The sequence below is a fragment of the Cydia pomonella genome, chromosome 5, assembly GCF_033807575.1.
Source record: "Cydia pomonella isolate Wapato2018A chromosome 5, ilCydPomo1, whole genome shotgun sequence".
In the NCBI taxonomy this organism is placed as follows: Eukaryota; Metazoa; Arthropoda; class Insecta; order Lepidoptera; family Tortricidae; genus Cydia; species Cydia pomonella.
The window spans coordinates 21,795,255-21,820,033 of NC_084707.1; the positions used below are offsets into that span (position 1 = coordinate 21,795,255).

Consider the following 24,779-nt stretch of genomic DNA (forward strand, 5'->3'; position numbering starts at 1 on the left):
TTTACCTTATTTTTTCGCTATAGATTCCAAATTGAAGCTTTGGTATTAAGGCTTGTTTACACCGGTGGAGCCGAATTGTGCTGTCCAGTTTCGGCATTTCATTTCTATGAGGTACTCGGGCAAACAAGTTCTTATAAAAAAGAGTAAAATTATATAAAAAAAAGTATACTCGGAGGTATGGATATACAACGAATACAACACAGAGTACGAAATAAACAAACTGACTTTCTAGCTCACAATATTTTTGCGAGACTTAGCGTGGTATACTTAAGCCACGGATAGACTAGGGACAATTGTTCTACGACACGTGTCGCCAGCGACGTCGGGTGAAGTGCCGCGATGTTGCCGGACTTTGCTCGACATGTCGGGCGACATTAGTAGCTCAGTAAGGCGCGCAATGTTGTCCGACATGTCAAGCACACTCCGGCAACATCTCGGCACTTCGCTACCGACAAGCGGGACAATTGTCCCTAGTCTATCCGTGCCTTTATTTACAAGCAACATAACAAAAAACATACTTTATATGAAATATTTAGTCTTTTTCTTTGTTCCTAACTGTATATAAGTTGAAAACTGATATTGAGAATAATATTAAAATTTCGTTAAAAAGTAGAAGCCGAAGTATTAAATAACAGACGAATTAATTTTAAGCGTAACACAACACCATCAGGAAATGGCGGATTGAAACCTAAGCAATATGAAATAGGGACAGATACTTTCATTTGGTAGGTTCGTTGTACTAATTGTAGTTAATTTACAAGGTCCTTGAGTTATGTGCGACATACATACGCATGTAATAATAACTATATCCTATTACTGAAAATGCATACATACAAGAAGGAATTCAAATAATTATAATCTTTTTACGGTCTCATAGACGAAATCTAATGAAACAATTAAAATAAGATAGTTTCACTTTTTATTTTACATAAAATACAAATAATATCTATTTACAAAGATGACTTACAATTAGTATTGAACTCTTGAGTATTTTCGTCGAGGCCAGTTTGATGAAGTCAATAATAGGTAGAGTAAGGCGCAGGGTAGTAAGGGCTGGCAATCCTGGAGTAAGCAACAGGCGCTGAGTAGCCGGAGTATGCTACTGGGGCAGCGTAAGTGGCAGGAGCTGCAACTGTTCGGACAACGGGAGCGGCAGGATACCCGGCAGGAGCGGCAGAGTACAGGGAAGGAGCGGCAGAGTACACAACAGGAGCGGCGACAGTGCGCGCGGCAACCACAGCGGGAGCGGCTTCGACCACCGGCGCGCTCACAACGGGCGCAGCGACCGCAACAGGATCCTTGCGCACGACAGCGTTGAAACCATTGACATCATCAGCGGAATAATCGACGGTACGCTTCGTGCCATCAGCGTCCAGCAGCGAGTACTGGCCCTGCACGACGCCGCCGACGCGGGTCTCGACCTGGCTCTTGTAGTCACCAGTGTTGGGGTCGGCCACGTCGTACGCGAAGCTGCTGGTGTCGTCTGCGCGTGCCACGGGCACGGGCACCACTGACGCCTGGGCGGCCATAGCCAGCGCGAACACTACGACCAACTGGAACATGATCAAATTTATAGGTTACATACAGCTTAACTCAAAAAGAGTACTCCAAACTCTTGGACAAAAAATCTTTCATTTAAAGAATGTTGCAGCTAATAAACAATAGAGGCAAGAAAACATATTTTTTGGTGCATTTGTATCAATCATCAAACTTCTGGCCTACCTTGATAGTACACTTCATTAATACATAAAATGGTAGTTAGTAGGTGAGTAGGCTTCGCCAGATCTTCATACCTATTGGCATTGACATTCTTTGAGGAACGTGCTCTGAATTTGAATTCAAAAGCACGAACTGTATATTTATGCAACATGTCTGAGAAATAAATCGTTCTATATTTAGAGTCTGTGCGGAAAGAGAAGAGTCGTGGAATGTATGGGGCCCAATACATTTCACAACTCTTCTCTTTCCGAACAGACTACACATTTATTAGGTACTTACAGGTAGGTGTAACTTCAAAATTGCTATAAGTAAACTATTCAACTTTCTTTTTTCAATAAGTAATTCTAAACTAAAAATTCATTTCTTGAAATATAATCGCATAAGTTAGCTCTGAGTATACCCAACACAATAGTGCCTATTGTTATAACCAAAATGAGTTACCTTAGCAGCCATTGTGGATTGAGATAATGAACTGAATGATGCCCGCAGCCTCCGACCATCCGCTTATATATCCCCATGATATGAGCCACTGGTCAGACTTGAAATAGGCCAGATTCGCGCATAAGATTAATTGTTCAGGATTGATTTTTGTATGCAAATTTCATCAAAATTGTATTAACTTCTGGTTTTTAATGGACTAGTTTTATTACCGTGGTACTGATTGATTTCATATTAAGATTTAGCATTTTGTTTTACGAGTTTGCTAATGAAGTAATTCACCATAAAGAATCTAATTTTATTGCTTCTATTACCATTACCAACGACCACACTTAAGTCGTAATGATAACAAGTATTAGCGTCGTCTATATTAAGTGAAAAGTAGCACTGAAAACTATCTGCAAAATCTTCGCTGGTCTCAGGTGTTGTCGAGGTGATAACCCCAGACCACCATAAAGTTTAACACAAACACGCATATAAACTTTATGTGGGTCTGGGGAATGGTTGGGCCCCTCCAATTGGTGTGGCTACTTACAAAAAAAAATTAATAGTTCCCTGAGTATCATGTATAAAAATCAAGAGTGAGAATATAAGTAAAGTTACAATATTTTTTGACAGCTTTAAAGTGTCTGGTAAAAGTTACCGCCAGCGGAAATGGTCTAGCAATGTTGATTATCAATTTTTAATAAAGTATGAGTATGAGTATGAGTACATTTTATTCATGACAAAATAAGTAAGGTCTGGTGGCTCTGGGATCTCGGAACCAAGACAACCAATATTATAGTGGAATGAGATTCAAATCTAGTATTTGTACAAACATAATCCCACCAAAAATATTTTCATGTAAAATGTTGCCAAGCCGAAACCATAAGGCACATCCAACAACCATCACACTGCCAAAAAGTAAAAAAAATAAAATAAAAAATTGTTAGACCTCATGTAGCCTCATTATCCAAACTTCTAACTACAAGCCCTAACTTCACAAACACTACATCTTAGTCAATATATGTGGCTTGGCCGTTTCGTTACTACAATAACTATTGTATAACAGAAAAGTAACGAACAGTGAATACATTTTTCACGTGTGTGATGTGTATGGTGTGTGCCATGTGCATGTAATGGGATGGTAGTAGTGTGTGTTCTGAGAGAGTTAGGTTTACCCTTTACAAACTTGACAACTTACACGTGATATCGCCACCATCTCGAGGCAAATGGAGCCCAAGAAAGCCAAGGACAATTTAGTGGTCATATGGAACCCTCAAATGTCGTGCTCACCAAAAATGTCAGTTGCTTGATACTTACTCAGCATTGGCATTAAAAAGTATTTGCCAGTACCGAATCTGGCTAAGCCGGTTCGTCCATACATTACAAATGTTAGCAAGTGATTTAGTACTACTTACGTCTCCTTATCGCATGACTACTGATCTAACTTTAAAGAGCTATTAGATTCATTACGGTCTTTGAATTAATTCAATTATACTGATCCTAAAAAGTCTGGCAAATCAATTTCTCAGTTGAGGCGCTGAATAAAATTTTTTGACGACCGGTTTGGCCTAGTGGTTAGTGACCTTTCCTATGAAGCCGATGGTCCCGGATTCAAATCCTGGTAAGGGCATTTATTCGTGCGATGAGCACGGATATTTGTTCCTGAGTCATGGGTGTTTTTATATGTATTTTAATTACCTATTTACAAATATTTATTATTGCTAGCTGTTGCCCGCGACGATTCGTACGCGTGGATTTATATGTTAATGATTATATACATGAGCATAGAACATTATGCAGCAAAAGGGACGGTTAAACACTTGTTAATACAACGCATGAGATTTGTCTGACACAACCTACAAAGCCCCAAAAAGTTTCAAGCCCCTAAGTGAAAAAAAAAATCTTCTCGATATAATCCATCTCAATCCCTTAAGAAGGTTTTCAAGTCCACTATTCCAATCGAATGCAAACTTTAAACCCCTTTTTCACCAATTTAGAGGATTAATACAAACTTTCAATGAACGCCACTTTAACTCCCTTGGGGAATTAAATTCTAAAAACGCTGAAATCACTTTTCTTGTTTCCTATTATTGTGTCTTTTAAGACATTTCAAGATCACTATTTACAAAAAATTTCGGTCCCGATGCAAACTCACAACTTACAACCCTTTTTTCACTAACTTACGGAATGAATTTCCAAAAAAGATTATATGTATCAGTTTTCGTCTATTTGAGTATAGATGTAATGCCCGTTTACGTGTAAAATGAATATTTTATGAATAAAAAATTGAAATTGAAATACCAAGTTTATATATAAACTTCTATCCCTTTTTTAACCCCCTTAGGGGTTGAGTTATCAAGCACGTTAAAATAACTTTTTAAATATTACATTATGTTTTTCTATGAACTTTTAAAGCATTTGTAATGGATTCAAACTTTCAACCCCTAATTAAACCTTTTAGGAAAATATTTTTTAAAAACGCTGATATAGTTTTTGTTTTATTCTAATAATATGCCCATAAAAATATGTTTGACTTCCATACAAACTTTCAACCCCTTTTTCACTAACTTCCTCATAGGGGTTGAATTTTCAAAAACGTTGAAATAACTTTTATTTGTAATTGGCTATTATGCCTTTATAAGAAGTTTCAAAACATTGGTAATGGATTCAAACTTTCAACCAGTTTTAACCCCTTTAGGAGATAAATTTAAAAAAATGATGAAATTACTTTTCTTGTGTTTTAATAATATGCCTACGTACAAAGTATCAAATACGACACTCAAAAAAATATTTGATCTCCATACAATTTTTCAACTCCTTTTTCACCACCTTAGGGGATGAATTTCTCAAAATCATCATTTCCTACACCCTCTGTGGTCTAATACAAACATTTCAATGCTAAAATTAGCTAAATCGGTGCAGCGGTTCTCGAGTTTATGCGCGACTAACAAACGCATTTCATTTTTATTTATATAGATGGATAGAATATAGATAGACAGAAGAAGATAGATAGAAGTTAGATAGATAAATAGATATATGTCGTCCAATCTTAGCTTCTTTTTCATTGAAAAAGTTAAAACACTTTCTATTAGTTCATAATAATTATTAAGTCACCGCATTGCATTGACAAGAGCATACCAGATCGAATATCTTAATCATAAAAAAAATCAGCCAAGTAAGCGTCTAGTCAAACGCATCCTATTACAGACGTATTTTTTATTTTATTTATGACTACAGATTTTTTTTTTTTAAATTACCACTTACTACTTAATCTTATTTTAAGTGACTATTATGATTTTTAGATAATTCCTATTATACCTGACTAAGCTATTTGAAACAGTGTAGGTAACTAAAAACCGCTAAAAATAAAGAAAAAGCACGCAAATATTTAACAACTAACGTATCAACGCGATTACAGGTAGCAGCTGTTATTGTCATTTTACGCTAATTATACATTTTTGAAATGTATCCTTCTGTTTGCTAGTGTGACCTAATTTTAACAATAGAATAGAAGTTATTTAAGTAGGTAGATACTGAAAATTGTTACTCAAGGGTAATTATTTCTATTTTATCATAATATAACAATGAGTTTGGAGTTTGGACAATGAATTATTTCGTATGAATGAGGGCTACCGACCGCGTTTAATTTCGCCGCTAGGGGCGCTAGTGTAGACGGAGGTTTCAAAATGTCGAATGCATAGAATTTTTGGGAACAGCAAGCTTTTTTATCGCGAATTTCACTCTATATTTATAGCTGAAAAATATTTCCATATTTGATTAATCATGGTAAACATAAGATATAGTTCAATAAATGTTAGTGGTTTAAAAAAAGTGTCAACTAAAATATATGTAAAATTTAATTTAGACGTTAAAATACCTATGCGCATATTATAAGGTTTTTTTTTTTTAAATAAGCATAGCCAAATTTTGAGTTCTGTTTTTCTGGACCTACATTTACAGTGGCGCCAACAACAAAAACAGTAGCCCTCATTTTGTTTATGATTGCCTACAGTAACATAATAGCAAAAATTCCTAGATTCCTTGTATTTCATATCCTAATGAATAAAACTATAACAATATTGAGTATTTTTTATATATTTTTAAAACATATCAAAGCAAAGCAAAGGCTGCGGTGGCTCGGTCATCTAGAACGAATGGGAGCCGATCGGGTGGTGAAGAGAGCGTTTGAGGGAAAACCGACAGCACGCCGCCCGGCCGGTCGACCTAGGTATCGATGGGCGGATGTGGTGGACACAGATCTACGCGAGCTCCAGGTTGAAGCCTGGCGAGAAACTGCACAGGACCGGGATCAGTGGCGAGCAGTAGTGTTGGAGGCCAAGACACACTTTGGGTCGCTGCGCCAGAGGTGTAAGTAAGTTTAAAACATATAGTTAATAACTTTAACACGAGGTGAAATAAACAACAAGACATATTTTAGCAACAATTTTTTATTAAGAATTCCACAGTGGATCAAATTTTTCTTCCATGTAATAACTATTATCTAAATCAGGTTGTAGGTTCGTGATGTGACGGCCGAAGCCTCTATGCATTGCCGCTGTGTTCGTGGACAAATATAATTCTGTACCTGTATTCTCCACAGACTCCACAGGTCACATATACTTAGCTTAATGTCCGAATACACGCTCACATGTAACACCAATATATTATAATGAGATACGCCCGACGGACGCAGGATTCAGTCAAGCAGAATGGACATTTATGGACTATTTATACCCATAACGTGTATCCGAACGAAGCAAACATAACACCGACGTCCAAACTAACGTAACACAACGTAATCCGCCAAATCATCATTAAGATACTAAAAAATTCGCTAGAACCATTTAAATTATTAAAGATACATTTATCATTCAATAAATCATTTCGCTAATATGAAAGCGAACCGCGCATACTTCCGACAGTATTTCTGTAAGGTCAATCGCTTCGTCCAATGGTTAATACATGCAGTGCCAAGTACCCTAATTTCTATACAGAGTGAGTCCTTGACAGCAAAAGTGTTTTGTATTCTAAGTATTTGAATTTACGTGGATTTTTTCGAAGAAAGTAGACACTTCTTCGAATACTCTCTAGCAGCTTTACAACACTCTTGAATATTCGAAAGATAGAGGGGTAGATAAAGAAATATTGATTTTCAGTTTTCGTGGTAGCTCCTATGGCCCTTATTTCTCCCTCTTATGCGTGTGAAAACGTGAAACCCAGAAAGAGTAGGGCTGATATTTTATTAAATTGGTACTTATACCTACTAACGCGCAAGTAAAGCAGAAGTACAATGACGATATTAATTATTGTTTAATTTCAAAAGAAAATATGTCAGAAGTACTCGCGATTCGAACACAATACTCAACGCGTGTGGTCAAACCATTTGCCAAACATCAACCGATTCCATATCAGCTTGTATGTAAATACTTATTTAGACAGCTATACATATGTTATGCACATCCAACCCGCTTCACCACTACACCACAGCTACGTTCCTATCGTATAGTACAAAAAAAGAAGTCAACTAATAAATACCTAATTTAAAATCACAAGTAGTGCTATTCTTACTGTTAAGGTTTTTTTTCCTTTATATAAAAAAGTCGCATAAAAATCACAGACAATCACTTTCCCTTTTACAGACATAGACCACCGATGACCGCATTTTTACTAAGCATTAACTTGCTAAGATACAAAACCCTACTTAGTTTTACAACCATGCTGGTTTACAAAATGTACATACCTTACTCGATCCTAACTCACCTTGCTTTACTCATACCTACTACCGCTCGAATATTATGTCCCCTACCAACTCATCAGAACAACGAAACGAAACCTAGGAGCCGCAGCTAGCCCTCACGGAACCCGCACTGACCTGAGTTAAACACGAATCATTTTGTACTCTCCTCACTTACACTAAAATTATAATTTATCTGCCGAAAAAATACAATTTTGGCAACATTTACATAAAATCCGATACCATAATTTGTACTGGCATTAACTTTAAGACTTCAGAATTTGTACTTTAGTTGTTGTACAAAGATTGCTCGTTGTTTTTTTGCCCTTTTTACTTTTTTGTGTAGATACACACTTACATAAACTTGACACCAAGAACGTAGTAAAGACATCGAGACTTAGCCCACCCGAACTTAATGTTAACGGTAAACATGTACTAGAGTAATGCTGTATTTACAGTCTTGGATGACTTTAGGTATAAATCGTGCCACATGCTGGCTGAGCTAGCTATTATAAAACATCAATATATTCATTCTATTGTAGATACAGTTTGTTTATAGTCATCTTAATTACGATTATTTAACACCGATGCCACTGTACGGCGGCGTGGGGCCGCGCCATTCTTAACTCTATTGTCAGGTTCGTGTCTCGTGAATTACTCTAGTGAATTCGAAAGTGATTGTTATAACATTAACATTTTAATTTAATACTTACATTAAATGCGACAGAACATTAATATTTCTTCATTATAAAATTCGTAGAGGTGAATCCCCGAGATACGCCCGAGATCGATTCAATGTAAGTGCACCCTTAAAATATAAAAACATCGAATGATTACTTAAATAATTCCTGTCCAGTTAAGTGCAACTATTTTATGAATATTACTTAAACGTCAATTCCTTAAATAATGTACTTAAATTTATTACAATAAATACTAAACACGATGGACGGGTGTAACTTGTTAAAGAGAAATAAAAAAATAAATCATAAACGGAAGGGAGAAAAAGGGAACAAAAATAACAAACAAAAAATAATTTTGTTACAATTTTTTTAATTCGCTGAAACCTAACAAACAATAATTTTTCATTTTTCATCTCCTTAAAACATAGTAACATCTATGTAACACAAAAATTAACTGGGAAAAAGTAATAATAATAAAAATTACGAATAAAAATGTTTTATACTCCGGAGAGTGAAGGAAGGTACAATTAGATTACGAGTAGGTACTGCGACTGCGGCCGACTCCCCGACAAATTTTTGCTTAAGAAATGAGGTAGAATAGTGTCTATGAGATTATTAAAACTAGCCTAATTAACAACTTAGCCTAGGGTTAGGAGCGACACCTCAGCGGCCCGGAGCCGCCCGACCCGCGTGGCGGGCTGACTGAACACCGACCCGCGTGGCGGGCTGACTGAACACCGACCCGCGTGGCGGGCTGACTGAACACCGACCCGCGCCGCGGGCCGACGCGGCGGACACCGAGATTCACGTCTGTGCTAGCCTCGGATCTGAACGCATATGAGCATTATTTACAACAGCTTTAACAATATTTGTTCCACTAACGTTCAGTCCATATTATTTAAGTATTAAAACGTCTCGCGATGAGTATAGAAATCTAAAGTTTGTAAATACTCTTAAATACATCTGGAGATGTTTATAGAATTTCAAGTCGTTAAAGTGTTGAATCCTGAGGTAGCATAGTTTGTACTTTAATTTTTTTTTTAATTTTCGCAACACGCTTACACACTAAATTTATACCGTTTGCATATAAAAATCTATTTAAAAGCTTATTTATTACTATGTTATATTTCTCGAGGTAGATTAACTTATCAGCTAGAGTGGCTGTACAGTGGGGCACATTCAACGACTTTTCAAAATGTTCTTTATTCAAATTCGTCTTTTTTTTAAAAGACGGAGGTCGAATGTGTTGTCACTGTACAGCCAGTGTGACGGCAGAGGGTCACCATACCCGTAACAATCTTTGGCTTTACCATCACGACATATCGCGATCTAACATTAAAAACTTAAACTAAACGTAAACTTATCATAGAGAACTCAAAGTGGAGCCGTTAGATAAGCAAATAAAATGCAAAGGCAGTTTTGTTCCAGCAAAACAATCAGGCTCCTACAACGTAAGGAGAAAACAGGTAGAAGTTTAAACAATTTCGCTCGTAAAATTGGTAGACCAGTCTGACTTTCATGGTCTAAACTAAACAAACTGTTCGAACTTCAAATCACTGTTGCCTCCAAATCACTAATCCAAACAAAATGGTAACAGATTCCTTAAATTTCGAATTTCCTTAAATAATGAAATGGCAAACTTATCAGGGACGACTTTTTCAGATGTCATAACAAACTCGTAGCTAGATCAAGTACTTTCAAGTCGATACCGTACCGCGTATTTGACTGGAAAGTGTTTAAAGTTTTAGTGAAATCTTCCCTGATTAAGTTGAAAGCATTTTGTATTAATTTAGTATTCAATCACTGATACCGAGCGCGCCCGTGCGCGGCAGGCGGGCGCGCGAGTACTGTTCGCACACCGTTGCCATCTTCGCAGAGTTACAGCCATTCTGGGGAGTTCGGCCTAGTCTTAGTGCAGGGATTGCAGACACCGACTAAATTTGTATTCACCTATCACATCAAATACAACATTATAACTATATAGGGACCCTCTAGTAATTTGTCCGCTAATAGCTTTAACAATTCAACTTAATTTAGACGTGTTATCCATTATCCCATGCAAGTATACTGAATATTGTACTTCGAAAACATCCAATAATTCTAAAAATAAACGGTTATTAATAAAATTGACGTTCGATTTGTAATCTAAAATTTGTACCTTAGTTTTTTAAGAAAGAAGTAAATCCAATAATGATTTCGACGAACCTCTAGTCACAATCGAGGCATCGCTCGCGACCTGCCTTACGACTAAACCCATCATTCGACTTAAAAGAAACGACAAAAGCTAAAAAACGTGATGCATTTATGCAGCTCTCTTTATGTATCACAAAAACATTAAATGTCGAAAAGAAAATAATCACAACTATGAATTTTGAATTCACATGAAAAACGAAAAGACAAAAATATAACTATAATTTTTCCTTAATTTTTTCGAAATCACTTTACAAATAATAACGTAATTTTAACAATTTATAAGCGAAATAGCAAAATATTTCTGTCTTAACATTAAAATCGAAGTAATGCCACAAAATCAATGAACATTTTATCATTAACTAAATCAAAACGACCGTTTTGAGAAACGATCAAAATGATGATAATTTTTGAAACGATGCCAACTTAAACAACGTGAAACACCCTACCGTACCCAGGAAGAGATCTCAGACAAATACGATAAGTAGACAAAATATTATTCTGTGCGATAATTATTATAAAACTTATTATAATAAAGTTTGTATTGTCGGGAGACAGGACAGTTAGCCTGCGATCTCTTGCCACGATTAAATACCCATCCAAAACCAATTCAACCTTTGAAATCAAAACTGAGTTACTTATCGAAGACTACAGAGAAACTGGACTTAAACGTCAATATTAGTATAGAAAATAGAAACCTGTTTTTATAAATCTGAATGAGGTAAATCTTTTATAGTCATATATATTGGTAACTACAAAAATATCAAAATGGAGATGAATAATTGGGCCAAATCATACCGTGTTATTCTGCAATTTCGTTCTATTCATAATCATTGTAAGGCATTAGTCAAATGACATTATAACCGATGGACTACGACTACTCTATTTTCGTTTGATTCAGTCATAAATTAAGTCATTATCGTAACGTGAACATTGTTAATGACGAAACTGTTTCACAAGCGGACGGATCCGGCCCCAAACTCTGAACTTAACTACTTCTTGAAAACAATAATATCCCGAAACCATTAAAAGAGAACTAAAACGCTGTCTTCCCATGGTAACCTAACAGAAACTAGAATCACTAAAATAAAATCACTGAGCCTTTGGAAGGCGTTGTCTCTTCATAAATATTTAATAGTGTATCCTAAATATAAATATAATAAATATGAATGCAGCGTATTCCTAAATATCAGGAATATAACACAGTCGCTACACCCACACTTAACAAAGTAAAAGAATAATATAAAATAAATAAATTGATGTGAACTTAAATTGATGATATTTGGCACTGTCCCATCTGAGTTACGAAAACTAAAGAGCATGTATTGCAGAGGAAAGCTACTTCTCAAGTACAGAGCGAGGCACGGGTCCACACAACATATAATACAATGACCCGAAACTCGCCCCTAAATTATCATTAATTAATAAAAAAAAACCTCAAGTGGTTGCACTGAAATGACTAGGAATATTAAAGGTATGTAAGTGGCCTTCACCTAAATGCACTACGATAAAAGAAAAAATAAAAACTTCAAAACGGAATGTTAAAATCGATACCATCCCCTTGAAACATATAATTATTTTGGTCTCAATAGTAACACCCGTGCAGCGAGCCGGCGGCGGCGATGTAACAACTAAGTTTACTAATATTTTATGCGTCAAAGTAATTAAAAATAGATTTAATAACTTATTATTATCAAGTTCGATAAAAACTGGCATAATTTAATCGTTATAAACGGACTCCTTCCGTTTAAAAACAATCAAATTAGAAACAATCGTCGCGGAGTAGGTCGGTTTGAGAATTGTTACAAGGCAACCAGCTCGGATCGAAAGAACGACAGATACTATGGGCTGTAAACACATTCATGCATCTCTCACGTGCATTATTTTTAAAAACACCATTTTATTTTTTTACCTAACTACTTACGTCGCTATCGGCAAATTGTACTTCGTACAAACTAAAACCGTCAAGTTCACTGTACAGTACAAAACTGCTAAAAATCTACAGCTCTATAACCCTTAGAGAGGACAATGTGGCAAAACTAGAAGCGAAAATAAATGCCCGTCTATTATCGTATCACAGATGCGTTACAGAAACTTAACCCGGCGGACTACGATTAAAATATTATCTATCAGTAACTATATGTATAAAAATGCTCCGTAAACGGTGTAGAAAATAAAATTGTAGAGATTTTGCCACATCGAACCTAAAACGCGTGTCTCAACCTAGGCCAAGGCGTCCCACAATATTCTCCTATTATTTACATACACTTAGCCTATGACCATCAGTCTCAACATCATTTCTAAGATCCTCGACCGGGCGTCCGCCCCCGGCGACCGGCCCGGCCGAGCAAGGTAACTTCGTCCACAGTCGACCGGACACACTCCGAGGCTCCGACCGAGGCGGCGCGGCGCCGGCGCCGGCCGCCGCGACCGGGCCGGCAATGAATTAAGTAACAATTATCGCACGATTAAAATTAACCTTAAGATCAATTTTTGAGGTAGATTACCGGTTACAATAATATGCTTCGACGAGGTATATCGGGATGGCCTACTGCGCGTGGTTGGGCAGGCCGCCGGCGGGCGCGGGCAGCGCGGCGTGGTGGCGGTGCTCGCGCGCGATGTGGCGCCGCACCGTGTTGTTGCGCGTGAAGGTGCGCGAGCAGTGCGGGCACGGCACGCGGATGCCCTGGTGCCGCTGCCGGATGTGCGCGCGCAGGTTCGTCTCGTAGCCGTACAGCCGCTCGCAGTACGGGCACTTCAGCTTCTTGCCTGCAACGCCACGACACGCTCACGTCAGTGCCACCTGCCACGGCTCATTGCGTACATACTAAAACCAAAGTTGCAGCCCGCCGCGCGGGACGCAACACGATACTATTGCTCCGTGATATTTCGCTACTAGATTAGCGTAATCGACCGCTCCGGAGGCAGTGAAAATTGTAAACACAAAAATCCTTATTACTTCTACTGAATCTCATCAATAATCAATTTTGCGAGTGCGAGTCGATGGATATTTTTTCACATATTTTTTACCGGTTAACTAATGAAATATGAAATTCAAATGCGACACGGTTCCCGATGCGTACGGCCTTGACCGGGCATTTGAATACACAGTATTTTTGGCCATTGAATATGAATTATTTATTCTATGATACTGTATGACAATTTAAAAGGCAGGACCATTAACCGATTATAGATACTTTTATTATAAATATTTCATTCGTACCTTTGAATTATTAATCACGAAATATAAGAAACGAAATTGAACTTTCACTGTTAATTAACTAGTGTAAAATAGAAAATTGTATCTAGAGTTAGTGTTAAACTCGGACTGTATATATGTACTAATATGTACATGTACTAATAGCAGACTACAGTCATAATTCGCTTCTTCTTTTCTTATTCCCTTGAGGTGGCACTCATTCTATGATCTGAGGGGTAGCAGCATGTCTTTTTCCTCCATACCTCTCTGTCGTTCGTCATCTTATAATTCACCTGCTTTCTTTCCATATAATCCCTCACACAGCCCATCCACCTTTACCTTTGTTTTCCTTTTTTCTTGGGCAGCGGACTGGACGCAAACGGCGCGCGCCGCAGCGAGCGTAAAATTATGGCCATTACATATTATATTGCAATAGACTAAATGTTCATACATTCTGTATTTATTTTGCCGCTCAACGCGCCGCGCGCCGCTTGCGTCCAGTCCGCGACCTTACATTCATTTCTAATACCTTTCGCGCCACACGTTAGCTTGGTCTGACGTTATAGTGGTATTCACAAACTCACCGTCAGGGGTGGCTATGCCGCCGGATTTGCTCGTGATCATCTTCGTGGGCCACGTCATGTCGGCGGTGGGCTTGGGCACGGGCGAGGTGGCGAGTGGCTTGTCGTGGTAGTTGGGCGGCATGGTCGCGGCCGGCGGCGACGCGTTGTTGTAGCCGCTGGTGTGGTAGTCATTCTCGTTTTTAACCCGTAAATCTGCAACATAAAAGATTATCCAAGGGTTGCACCAAACCGTTTGTCACCGTAGGTGTAAGGCCCGTGTGGACACTCGAAGCGGAGCGTTCAGCGGGGCGTGCAGCGTAGTGTCGGGCTCACAAGTGATTAGAGCGGCGTGCACTAAGGCCGTTCCTATACGTTTGCTTTTGTTTAACATGCACGTCGCACGCCCCGCCCCGCTACACGCCCAAGTCAAGCATCCACTCAGGCCTTACACTTAAGAAGTTAATGGTTAGTGGACGACCGATTCTCCGTACAAATGACATATATACACACGGAAATATTTTTACACAATTTATTGTATATTAACCACTTATAATCAAAATATCGTAAAAAGCCCAACAGGCTCTTAGTCTAGTCTTCTGTCTGGTATTGATCTTTACATTATTTGACGGCTAATCATTTTAGGCGATATACATATTATATTTAAGGAAATATTTAGAGACGATATAATACATTGAGAAGCGGTTTTATTTGATCAGTTGGCTTATTTTAATTATTGTAGTATTGTATACGTTTTTGTGACTGGGGATTTATAGGTAAGTTTAGTTTTATATATTTTTACTTCATGTTTGTTTATTACCATTAATTTTATTTCTAGGTTTAATTTAAGACTTAACTTCATAATATATCAACATAATATTGTATGTTCAGTTTGAGTTTTACGATCTAAATAGTGTTCGATTTAAACTTTTTAGACTTGACTGTTCATAGTAATGTACCTTGACGAGTGAAATAACAGTCAATTGTGATCTGATCAATGATAGATACTTTATAAAGTTTCTATAAAAGCACAGATATTGATGCTTTTAAGAACTTCCGTCCATCCGTTACTGCAGTCTGTTATGTGACAGAGTTTGAACAAAAAAGGAAGTGAAGTGATTGTATATGAAACAAATGCTTTTCCCGGTCCCTGTTTACCTACGTGAGGTTATCCGCCATACGTCATTAGCTATTGTCCTTAACGATGATGCCGCAGTACGGCGTCTCTCGGTTTCTAAAAGAAGTGTAATTGCACAGATACCTTCAGCCCCCTGGTCGGTGTCCCGCCGCTCCATGAGGTCGTCGGTGCGCTCGTAGCCGTTGTTCTTGACGGCGTTGAGCTGCGCGCAGTCCGGCGGCTCGTCGTAGCGCGCGCCGCCCGCGCCCGCGCCCGCGCCCGCGCCCGGCGACGAGCGCGTGTCCGGCTCCTCCGCCACGCTGCCGCAGTGCGACGATGATGAGCTTTGTCTGGAAACATACATATATATTATTAAATACTAAATTGCACATGTCTCCCGATGATATTCAAGTATCTCGGCAAATCCAAAAAGAAAAAAGAAAGAAAGAAAATAAATTTATTCAGGACGCTTACAATATTGCTTAAATCTATTAAATCTCTCCCCTCAGCTTGATGTCAAGTTACCTTTCAGGTATCTTGACGCTGGTCTTCCCGTGGAGACCTGTAGAAATGTGCGAGCCTTTGACTAAAACTGCATAAAAAAAGAATATCGAAAATGTATTTCTTATTGTTAGTGTATTGAAAAATATTTAAGTTAGCGTTGTCCGACAAATTAGATACTTCTTTAAGGATAGTCGAGAACGTATAGAAAACTTTAATTTTTGTAGGTATACGATGCCATAGACCTTGCTCTGTTAAGATCGTAAAAGGAGGGAATGCTCATATTTAACACTGTAAATAGAATCGGACCAAGTTAACTTTGAGTGAGGTAACTCTAAATAAAGGGGGAAGATGGCAAATGTCCATAAAAATACTTACGTTTATTGTGGCACTCCACACTTTATGAAGACGATGCTAAATTAGCTTAGACGGACTACGTGTATTTACCTATAATTCCTAGCATGTGGACTCTGAGATGGCGATGCTTTGGGCGGCGCAGGTCTTCGATGCGGCGTCGGGTGTAGGGGCACGTGCGCGGGCGGCGCGTAGCGTCCCATCCCCGCACTGCCGCCGTGGATCGGCAGCCCGTAGCCCGGGATTATCGGCGCGAACGACGTGTGCGACTGCTGGGCCTCGGGCCCGTCGCAGTTCCCCGTGTTGGACACTGGGCTCGTTTTTATGCGAGTCTGGTGGCGTTCTGAGGATTGTTGCGTCTGCTGTTTTACCCATGCGTCCTGTGACATCTCCATTGAGAGACCTTTGACCTGAAAGTATTTGACGAAGGTTGTTATTTAAGGTTCCTTTCTGGAATCAAATTCTGTAATACGCTTGTATTAGAGAACTTTTGATTCCAGAAAGAAACCACACGCACACAAGCTTTTGTAGCCGCCCATATGAAAACACTTTGGAAATGTCCAAATGTTAAGATCTATTCCTTGAGGGTCACCTAATAAAAAAAAAAGTGTAGGTTTCATTAACTATGTATAACACGATACTTAATCGCTTATACCCACCTAAGTTTTAAAATTTACTCATTTTTGTAATTATACGCGATTAAGTTTAGTCCTGTATTATAGTTAATAATGAAAATAGATTTCCCGTTATTCCGGTTAGAGTATTAACTGAAAGTTTATGAGCATTAAAATTTTCGTTTGTCGCAACATCTAGCAAAAACTTTGCCAAGTAGCAGTACTAATAATTCCGCTACTCGATGCCAGAGGTCGACTACGAAATAATAAGAATTTTGGTACCAAAACTGATCTATGGAGTGAGCACTCCAAGCTTACTTCTTATTTCTCTATGATAATGTGTAAAAATCGTAAAAGTCTAATAAAGCGTACTTTAGTTAGCCTGTCACAGGAGCAAAAAAAAAGTACTAAACAGGGTCCTAGATTGGATTATGAGGCCACAGTCATTAGATTATGTAGAGCGCATCTGCGGAGCGTTCGCGAAAAACCGTTTGCATTGCTAATTGGTAGCTCAGACTGTTTACAAAGCCGTGTCGGGGAATGTTAGCTTTCAATGTCTGAATTGGCATTTGAACAATGGGAAAAAACTGGTATCTGGAAAGCTTGAACGTTCAATATTGATTTACTTGTCGGCTTTTTAAAGCAAGTTTTAATTGACAGTTGAAATGCAAAATTTGCTGATCTAAGTAAATAATGTTAGTGCTTGTTTTCGGTCTATGGATAGAGTTCAATCACATCCTAACAGAAGTAAAATAATCGAAAGACAGAAGTCATCTTGTAGCAACGCGATATACCTTTATCAATAAGCGTAAGGTCTGAGTGGACGCTCGAAGCGGAACGTTCGGCGGGGCGTGCAGCGTGGCGTCGGGCTCACAAGCGATTTGAGCAGCGTGCACTAAGGCCGCCTCTATACGTTTGCATTTGTTTAACATGCACGCCGCAAGTCCCGCTCCGCTGCACGCCCATCTCGATCGTCCACTCAGGCCTTACACTAATAGGTTTGACACTATTGTAAAAATGACGCTTAAGTCACACGTTATATCCGTAAGAGTCATCATCATGCAAGCCGAGAATTAACAGAATTATCGGCGCTGTGCGGCCGTGACAAGCACTTCACCCTTAACTGGACTGTCAATTAGGTACATACCCCGGTGTATGTGGCCTGTCACAGGACCAATAACTTAAACTGTATATTGTACTCCTCAAGCTAACCAACATTATTCAGCGACTTTAAAGTTTATTCTTAGACGCAATGTATTGCGAATTTTGTTCTGTTTAAGGCGTGACAAGAAACGTCAATTACAATGATAATGGTGTACATTGGAGATAATATTTAATTTGTATCGAAAATAAGAAATCTAAAGACTTTTTTAAAGTTATTGTACAAGTGTCACCGTTTGAGGAGTACAATCTATGTTTTAATTATTTGCTCATATTACAGTCCACACCCGGTATAGTCTTAAGAAATAATACCTTTCCCTTGTATACGAACTTCAAGCAGCTCATGCGCATCGTCCGTCTCAAATATACACGCACAGCCGGAAGTCATCTACTACCAAACATAATTTAAGCATCCCAAAATTCACCACAATTATATATATAATATTTCCGAAAACTACAGCGGGTTTTTCCAAATTATAATGGCATCCATGTGCGGTTTAAGAGGAATTTCCTCTCGCGAACGCTTCGGCTGTGGAACGAGCTTCCTGCCGAGGTTTTCCCGAGGGGCTACAGTATGAGGTTCTTCAAAAAAGGAGTGTACAGGTTTTTAAAGGGTCGGCAACGCGCATGTAATGCCTCTGGTGTTGCAGGCGTCCATAGGCTACGGTGACTGCTTACCATCAGGCGGGCCGTATGCTTGTTTGCCACCGTCGTGGTATAAAAAAAAAACCAACCGTTGCGCTTTTCGTTACCATTCTACTAGCAGGTAAGTTCTCTTCACTTTCAAGCGCATCCTGACTGACGTGACGTAAAGCTATTAGCTTAGCACCTCTACATATAAAAAAGTGTACGCAAGGCTGCTAATTCAATAGCATTGCTGACTGTACTTAGACTCCGCAGCGCTTACATGCTGTCTGCCGCAGTGGCTTTAGGGCTGCAGTAGTAGCTGAACGCCTCCGACAAGGATCGCCCCAAGACAATTGCAGCTTTCACACGTCAGTCCAGAATATAAACGCCTACCGACACTTGTCGCTACTATCTTACTAACCTGTAAGTTCTCTCCACTTTTAAGAAAGCTGGAGAGCGCATCTTGACTGACGTGGACTTCGCCCTTGTACATGAACTCCAGCAACGCCTGCATGTTGTCCGCCGTGGTGGCCTCGAGTATGACGTAGCAGGCCCCTGCATGGCTGGGCGGTGCGGTGTCGAAGAGTTCTTGGAAATGCTTGCTGCACGCCGCTAGGATTACTTTGTGAGCCTTGAACTGGCGGCCTGGAAATATAAAGAGATGTTTTATAGAACACTTACTTAAACAGACGTTTTAGACCTAGGTAAATGTATACGCTAAAAGACGTTCAATGCCTTTTTAGAATCTCTTGAGGATTGTCAAAACAATCAGTCTTGTTTTATTTTAATAATGATCGAAGGCGAAGAAGGCGTAGTTTTCTTGTTAAAGATAATCTCAGTGGGTCCTAAAGTAAGATTTAAAATATTCCTAAATAGATCAATCTTCATCGCAAATCACCTTAAATAATTTTTAATATTCGCATGGCGTCATCACAAAATCCCTATCTGCAATTTGAAGAAGACTCAAGAACCGTTGAGATCTGAATTCCCTGTAGTATCTACCTAGTCATATAAACGGCCTATGACGGCAGCTCATGACTATCATCAATGAATTTATTGCTCGTACGTTTAAGGACTGAACGACGCCTATTGAGTTGGAAATGTGCAGTTAAAAATAAAACATATACATATTCATTATGGAATTTTCGAAGGTTCTGAACACTAAGATGTACATTTTAGATTATTATCCACTGAAGCGTGCGATGTCCTTAATCTGAACCGCTTCCTATTCGAATATTCAAATTTTATAATCTCCATAATAATTATTCACTGATCTAACGCCGCCCCAAAGAGTGTAGTATCATCATTATTATAGTATCATATTAATTTCACATGCATTATATTGAAACATATTGTTATTTATGTTAAACACATGTAACATTTATAATCAGGGTCAAAAACAAATGAATAATTTTTTTGCGGTGTTAAAAAAAGTATCGTTAACTTACAACTGTGACATATATTGCAACAAAGAGAAGTCAATTATCAAGGTTAAAGTTTATTCATAGCAAAGGTAATGGAAGTACTAATAGAAGATGAAAGGCTTCCATTTAATAATAATAATAGTAGCCATAGTATGTCTTGTATTGACTAAACTTCTATAAATACTACATTGTCGTTGTATACATCTCGGACGCGAGTAGGTACTACGTAGTAAAAGTAAGGTGGTCCGTCCGTGCATTCTGCGAACACGAGATCCAAGCTATATTATGTCGTTCTATATGAGTTATATGACACTGGGTCGACGCTTTGTTACGTTCTTCTAATGGGTAAACAATGTGTGCGGCTTCTAGTGCATTCAGATGAATATCTCCTTATATACTCGTAGGATAGGTTAAATATGATCCTTGAGATCTTATCAGACAACCGTTCTCTCAGTTTTAGGGCTTGCCCACTAGCGGCGTAAGTTTTTGTCACGTGTATCTATCATGTTCCTCATGAGACTTTGACAAGGGCCCGACTTCCACTATGCCTGGCTGTGATAAATTTTTTGAATGTAGTCAAGTTACGGTGTAAGCTTACTAACGAGATTATAGTTATGGTCAACCAAATGAGAGATGGCAAAGTAACGTGTTACACAGTAAGAATTGTTTTATAATGCATTTGTCAATTTTATTTGGGATATGCATAGGTAGAACCATTTTTCGATATTACTTATTCCTTTTTAATAAGACACAGTTGAGCAGCATAAGAGTACAAAGTTTTTACTACAAGTACTACAACCGTCAGGAATCATTTACATTGCTCTCAATTAGAAATAGATGACACTGATGACCACAAAATGAAATGATCGCAAGTGTAATGACGTTGATGGGGTTATTACCTTAATGTGTTTGTTATTTTACTAACCTACGAGTACTATGACAAACTGACTCTCAAGGTAACACATTAAATCATGGTGCGCATCAAATGTATACATTTAAATTCTTCGTGTTTCCTATTCATACGTCAGATTTCCTTGAATTTTACTTGTCAGGTACTGTCTCCTGTTGCATCTTTTACTAAAAGACATGTGACATATGAATTGAATAAAAATAAAACAAGATACTCATACATCATGAATTAGATATCATTCAATAAGTATACTTTAAAGTAGTCATGACTCAATCGACACTTGACACTGAAGTCATTACGTCAATGATGCAGGAGGAAAAAGAGCGGAAACAACATGATGATTGATGTCACTTTCATCCTAAAACATCCGATACTAGGTACTAGGTTTAGTTGACGTTAATATAAAGTAATTTTACCCAAAGTGCCGTTAATTCAAACCTATTATAGTAAGGGTATCTTCCTCGTTGATAACAGCAGGGATGTATTCCCATTTCTTATGCAGAGAAGCATTCGCCTCAAACAAACCAATACAAGTTTGATCTCCAACCACGCAAAGTTATTACGGATTTAGATAACATAGTTGGACTGGTTCGTTTGACCCTAACTCGGTAAGCGATAAGTGTAATAAGCCAGAAGTACATCTGGACGGTGACGTCAGTCGAGTCGCGCGGAACAAAATACGGTTAGCCTTGAGCGACTGCGCCAGAACAAACTGCGCTGTGTAGTTATGCCTCTATTAGTGGCGTTGTTTTGATAACAGCGTAAGCGCCCTACACGCCCTTAAAGGCCACTAGCACCAAAACAATACCTACTGCACTATATACAGGACCGGGATTAATGGCATACTAAAATAAAGGCCTAGCCTAGAGAGAGCAGTGGGCGATGAAAGGCTGATATGACGATGATATACATTGGATAATACCTAGAGGTATTTGAATTGCAAATTTGCAAATTTATGAAGGAAGACAAACGCACGTCCTAATTCTCGAAAACTGGTCATAATTTTTGCTGACTATATTTACCTACTTAAAAAACTTTATCTGACTTTAGATTAATTTTTCAAGCGGCAAATACCTCGCATATTGTCCCTTATTTTTAACGCTAAGCAAGTCAATCAGCCCCAAATCACGTATAATAATCGTAAATCAGCGGGCAGCCTAATCCGCTGCGCTGCACGGCCGAGCACCGCCTACGGAATAACTGCAAACACTTCCTCGTTCGTGATCGCTGCTTCGTTCTGCACTTGTCTCATTATTTACCTCACCAATGAAATTACAACTCTAAAACCTCGTAATAAGGTTGTATTTTGATAGCGACGGGAAGTTTTTAGAATTTGTTTATACTTTGATTATGTTACTTACATGTTTATTAGTTAGTGGCAAAGTCCATTTTCGACTGATGCTTTTTCGCGTTAAATTGGACGTAATTTCATATTAGATCGACAATACGTGACACTACGCTGATTTTAAAGTCATTCATTTAATATTTGATTATGCGCCAAGTGTTTAGTATAACAGGTTTAAGTGTCTTGTTTGACGTAAATGCAGATGCACTAATAGTTAATTAGAATAAAACTAGTAGGTAGGTAGTAACCTACCTACTAGTTTTATATGTGTAAATAAACTACTTATTTGTTGTAATGTTTGTCTTTCGCCAAGATGTAAGAAGAAAAAAAAAGTTGTATGCAGAAAACGCATATTTTAAACCAAAATTCATATAACATTTTTTGCCCCTTATGAGCTCAGGAATGCGTGATTAAAATCTGTCGGGTTTTACCAATCTACGGTGTATAGAAAATCTAAAAGAAAGAAAATGTCAAAAGTTTATGCACCAATATCAAAGTTTAAAGGGTTCTTTACAATACCTATGTTTTCAATTTCAATTACATCAAAAATTATGGTCCATATCTGACTAAATATAATATACCTATATGCATTGAAGTTTTATTTTCGTTTATCAGTGTGGAAATAGTTCAGACGGACGATCTATGGGTAATCTCTACTCGTATCTGCCGCTTCACCTTCGGGCCCTCTGTGCATCTGATAGTGCTATCGCCTACATTGCCGCCTAGATATCGCCGAATTTGATAATGTGTTAGAAACTGTGCTAGTAAAAATAACATATCACGGTTTTATTCGATAAGGTTCAGGATAATTCTACAAATTGTGACTAAATTGGTAAGGTGGTAGCGAAAGACCGCTGAGTAAGGGCGGCAAGGGTAGACCGTGGATATTTTCTAGTGTCTGAGTCTGACAAAAACCAAAGGTTGCGTTTTGCTCTAGTTTCGGCTAAAATCGAACCTTCAGCGAAACGATGATTTATGCCGAAACCGATTCCGAAACTCTGGTCGGACTCTACCGAAGATACAGTTCGGCAGTTTTTTTGGCCAAAGTCCAAATTACATTAAATTAAGGTCAATTTATAAGAATCTATATTGTGATCGTCAGAATAGCAAGATAATGCAAATAAATTCATTTCATTAACTATTCACCTGAAAAGGATCGTCAAATAATATCAATAATAAACAAAGACAATGTCGAATAGGTATGCGATTATAAATTATACAGTTATGTCCAAAAAATCACTTATTGAATATAATGGGTTATCCAGTAAAAAGTTTATAACGCTTGACTTCTTTACATTTCTGTTCAAAGAACTGTAGTTACTTTTCTTTTAATTATTTATAAGTTACTCGTAGGTTTTCTCTTTCCGCGTCTTAAATAAATAAATAAATATTATAGGACATTAGTACACAAATTGACTAAGTCCCACAGTAAGTTCAATAAGGCTTGTGTTGAGGGTACTTAGTCAACGATATATATAATATATAAATATTTATAAATACTTAAATACATAGAAAACACCCATGACTCAGGAACAAATATCCATGCTCATCACACGAATAAATGCCCTTACCAGGATTTGAACCCGGGACCATCGGCTTCGTAGGCAGGGTCACTACCCACTAGGCCAAACTGGTCGTCAACAAATACACAGAATAAATACAAACTCAAAACATTAGCGTCCTGACCTTATCAGTATACCAAAGTTAAAGAAAGAAAAACTTCCAACAACATAAAAGAATATCCACAAAAACACTAAATAGAACTTCGAGAGTTGGTCAGTTATCAATCTTATCACAATATCTCGGAGCTACCCCGGGCTCGAGGAGATCCACTTGGGATAGGCCATGGTACGTTGACAAATGACCGGCTTAACGATAATCCTCCACTTACAGGGTTGTTGTGACAATTTATGACAGTAATGTTTCTAAATAAACATAAAGGGCGTATTGTATTTTTAATTACGGCGGTTTAGGAGGTAAAAGCAAGAATTATACGTCTGAATTTGATTTTAACATGTCGGATATTAAATATTCCAGCCGAATAGATCGTGGAGTAAAATTGGATAATTACCGAGCGTCAGTCATAAACTGAAAAAAAGACAATTGCATCACGGCGATGGGAAATTAACAGTTTGACGACCTGTCTTGCCTAGTGGGTGACCCTGCCTATGAGCCGATGGTCTCGGGTTCAAATACTGATAAGGGCGTTTATTCGTGTGAT

General features: G+C 38.2%; 2 protein-coding genes across 4 annotated transcripts in view; both read right to left on the reverse strand.

Annotated features, from left to right (window-relative positions):
- Nucleotides 1–902: 902 nt before the first annotated feature.
- Nucleotides 903–4,328, reverse strand: LOC133518097 (larval/pupal rigid cuticle protein 66-like). Its single transcript, XM_061851677.1, has 2 exons — nucleotides 2,161–4,328; nucleotides 903–1,553 (listed from the first exon to the last, which is right to left on the reverse strand). The coding sequence occupies exons 1-2, from the start codon at nucleotides 2,170–2,172 to the stop codon at nucleotides 1,017–1,019; spliced, it is 549 nt and encodes a 182-aa protein (XP_061707661.1). The 5' UTR covers nucleotides 2,173–4,328; the 3' UTR covers nucleotides 903–1,016.
- A 4,578-nt stretch (nucleotides 4,329–8,906) lies between these two features.
- Nucleotides 8,907–24,779, reverse strand: part of LOC133518096 (zinc finger protein chinmo) — a 111,905-nt gene continuing 96,032 nt past the window's right edge. For all 3 annotated transcript variants that reach the window (XM_061851676.1, XM_061851674.1, XM_061851673.1), the window contains exons 3-7: nucleotides 19,301–19,524; nucleotides 16,571–16,887; nucleotides 15,767–15,972; nucleotides 14,530–14,721; nucleotides 8,907–13,515 (exon numbers count right to left, since the gene is read on the reverse strand). In XM_061851676.1, the coding sequence (XP_061707660.1) occupies nucleotides 13,295–13,515; nucleotides 14,530–14,721; nucleotides 15,767–15,972; nucleotides 16,571–16,887; nucleotides 19,301–19,524 (1,160 nt within the window). In that variant the 3' untranslated portion in view covers nucleotides 8,907–13,294. The remainder of the gene's footprint in view (nucleotides 13,516–14,529; nucleotides 14,722–15,766; nucleotides 15,973–16,570; nucleotides 16,888–19,300; nucleotides 19,525–24,779) is intronic.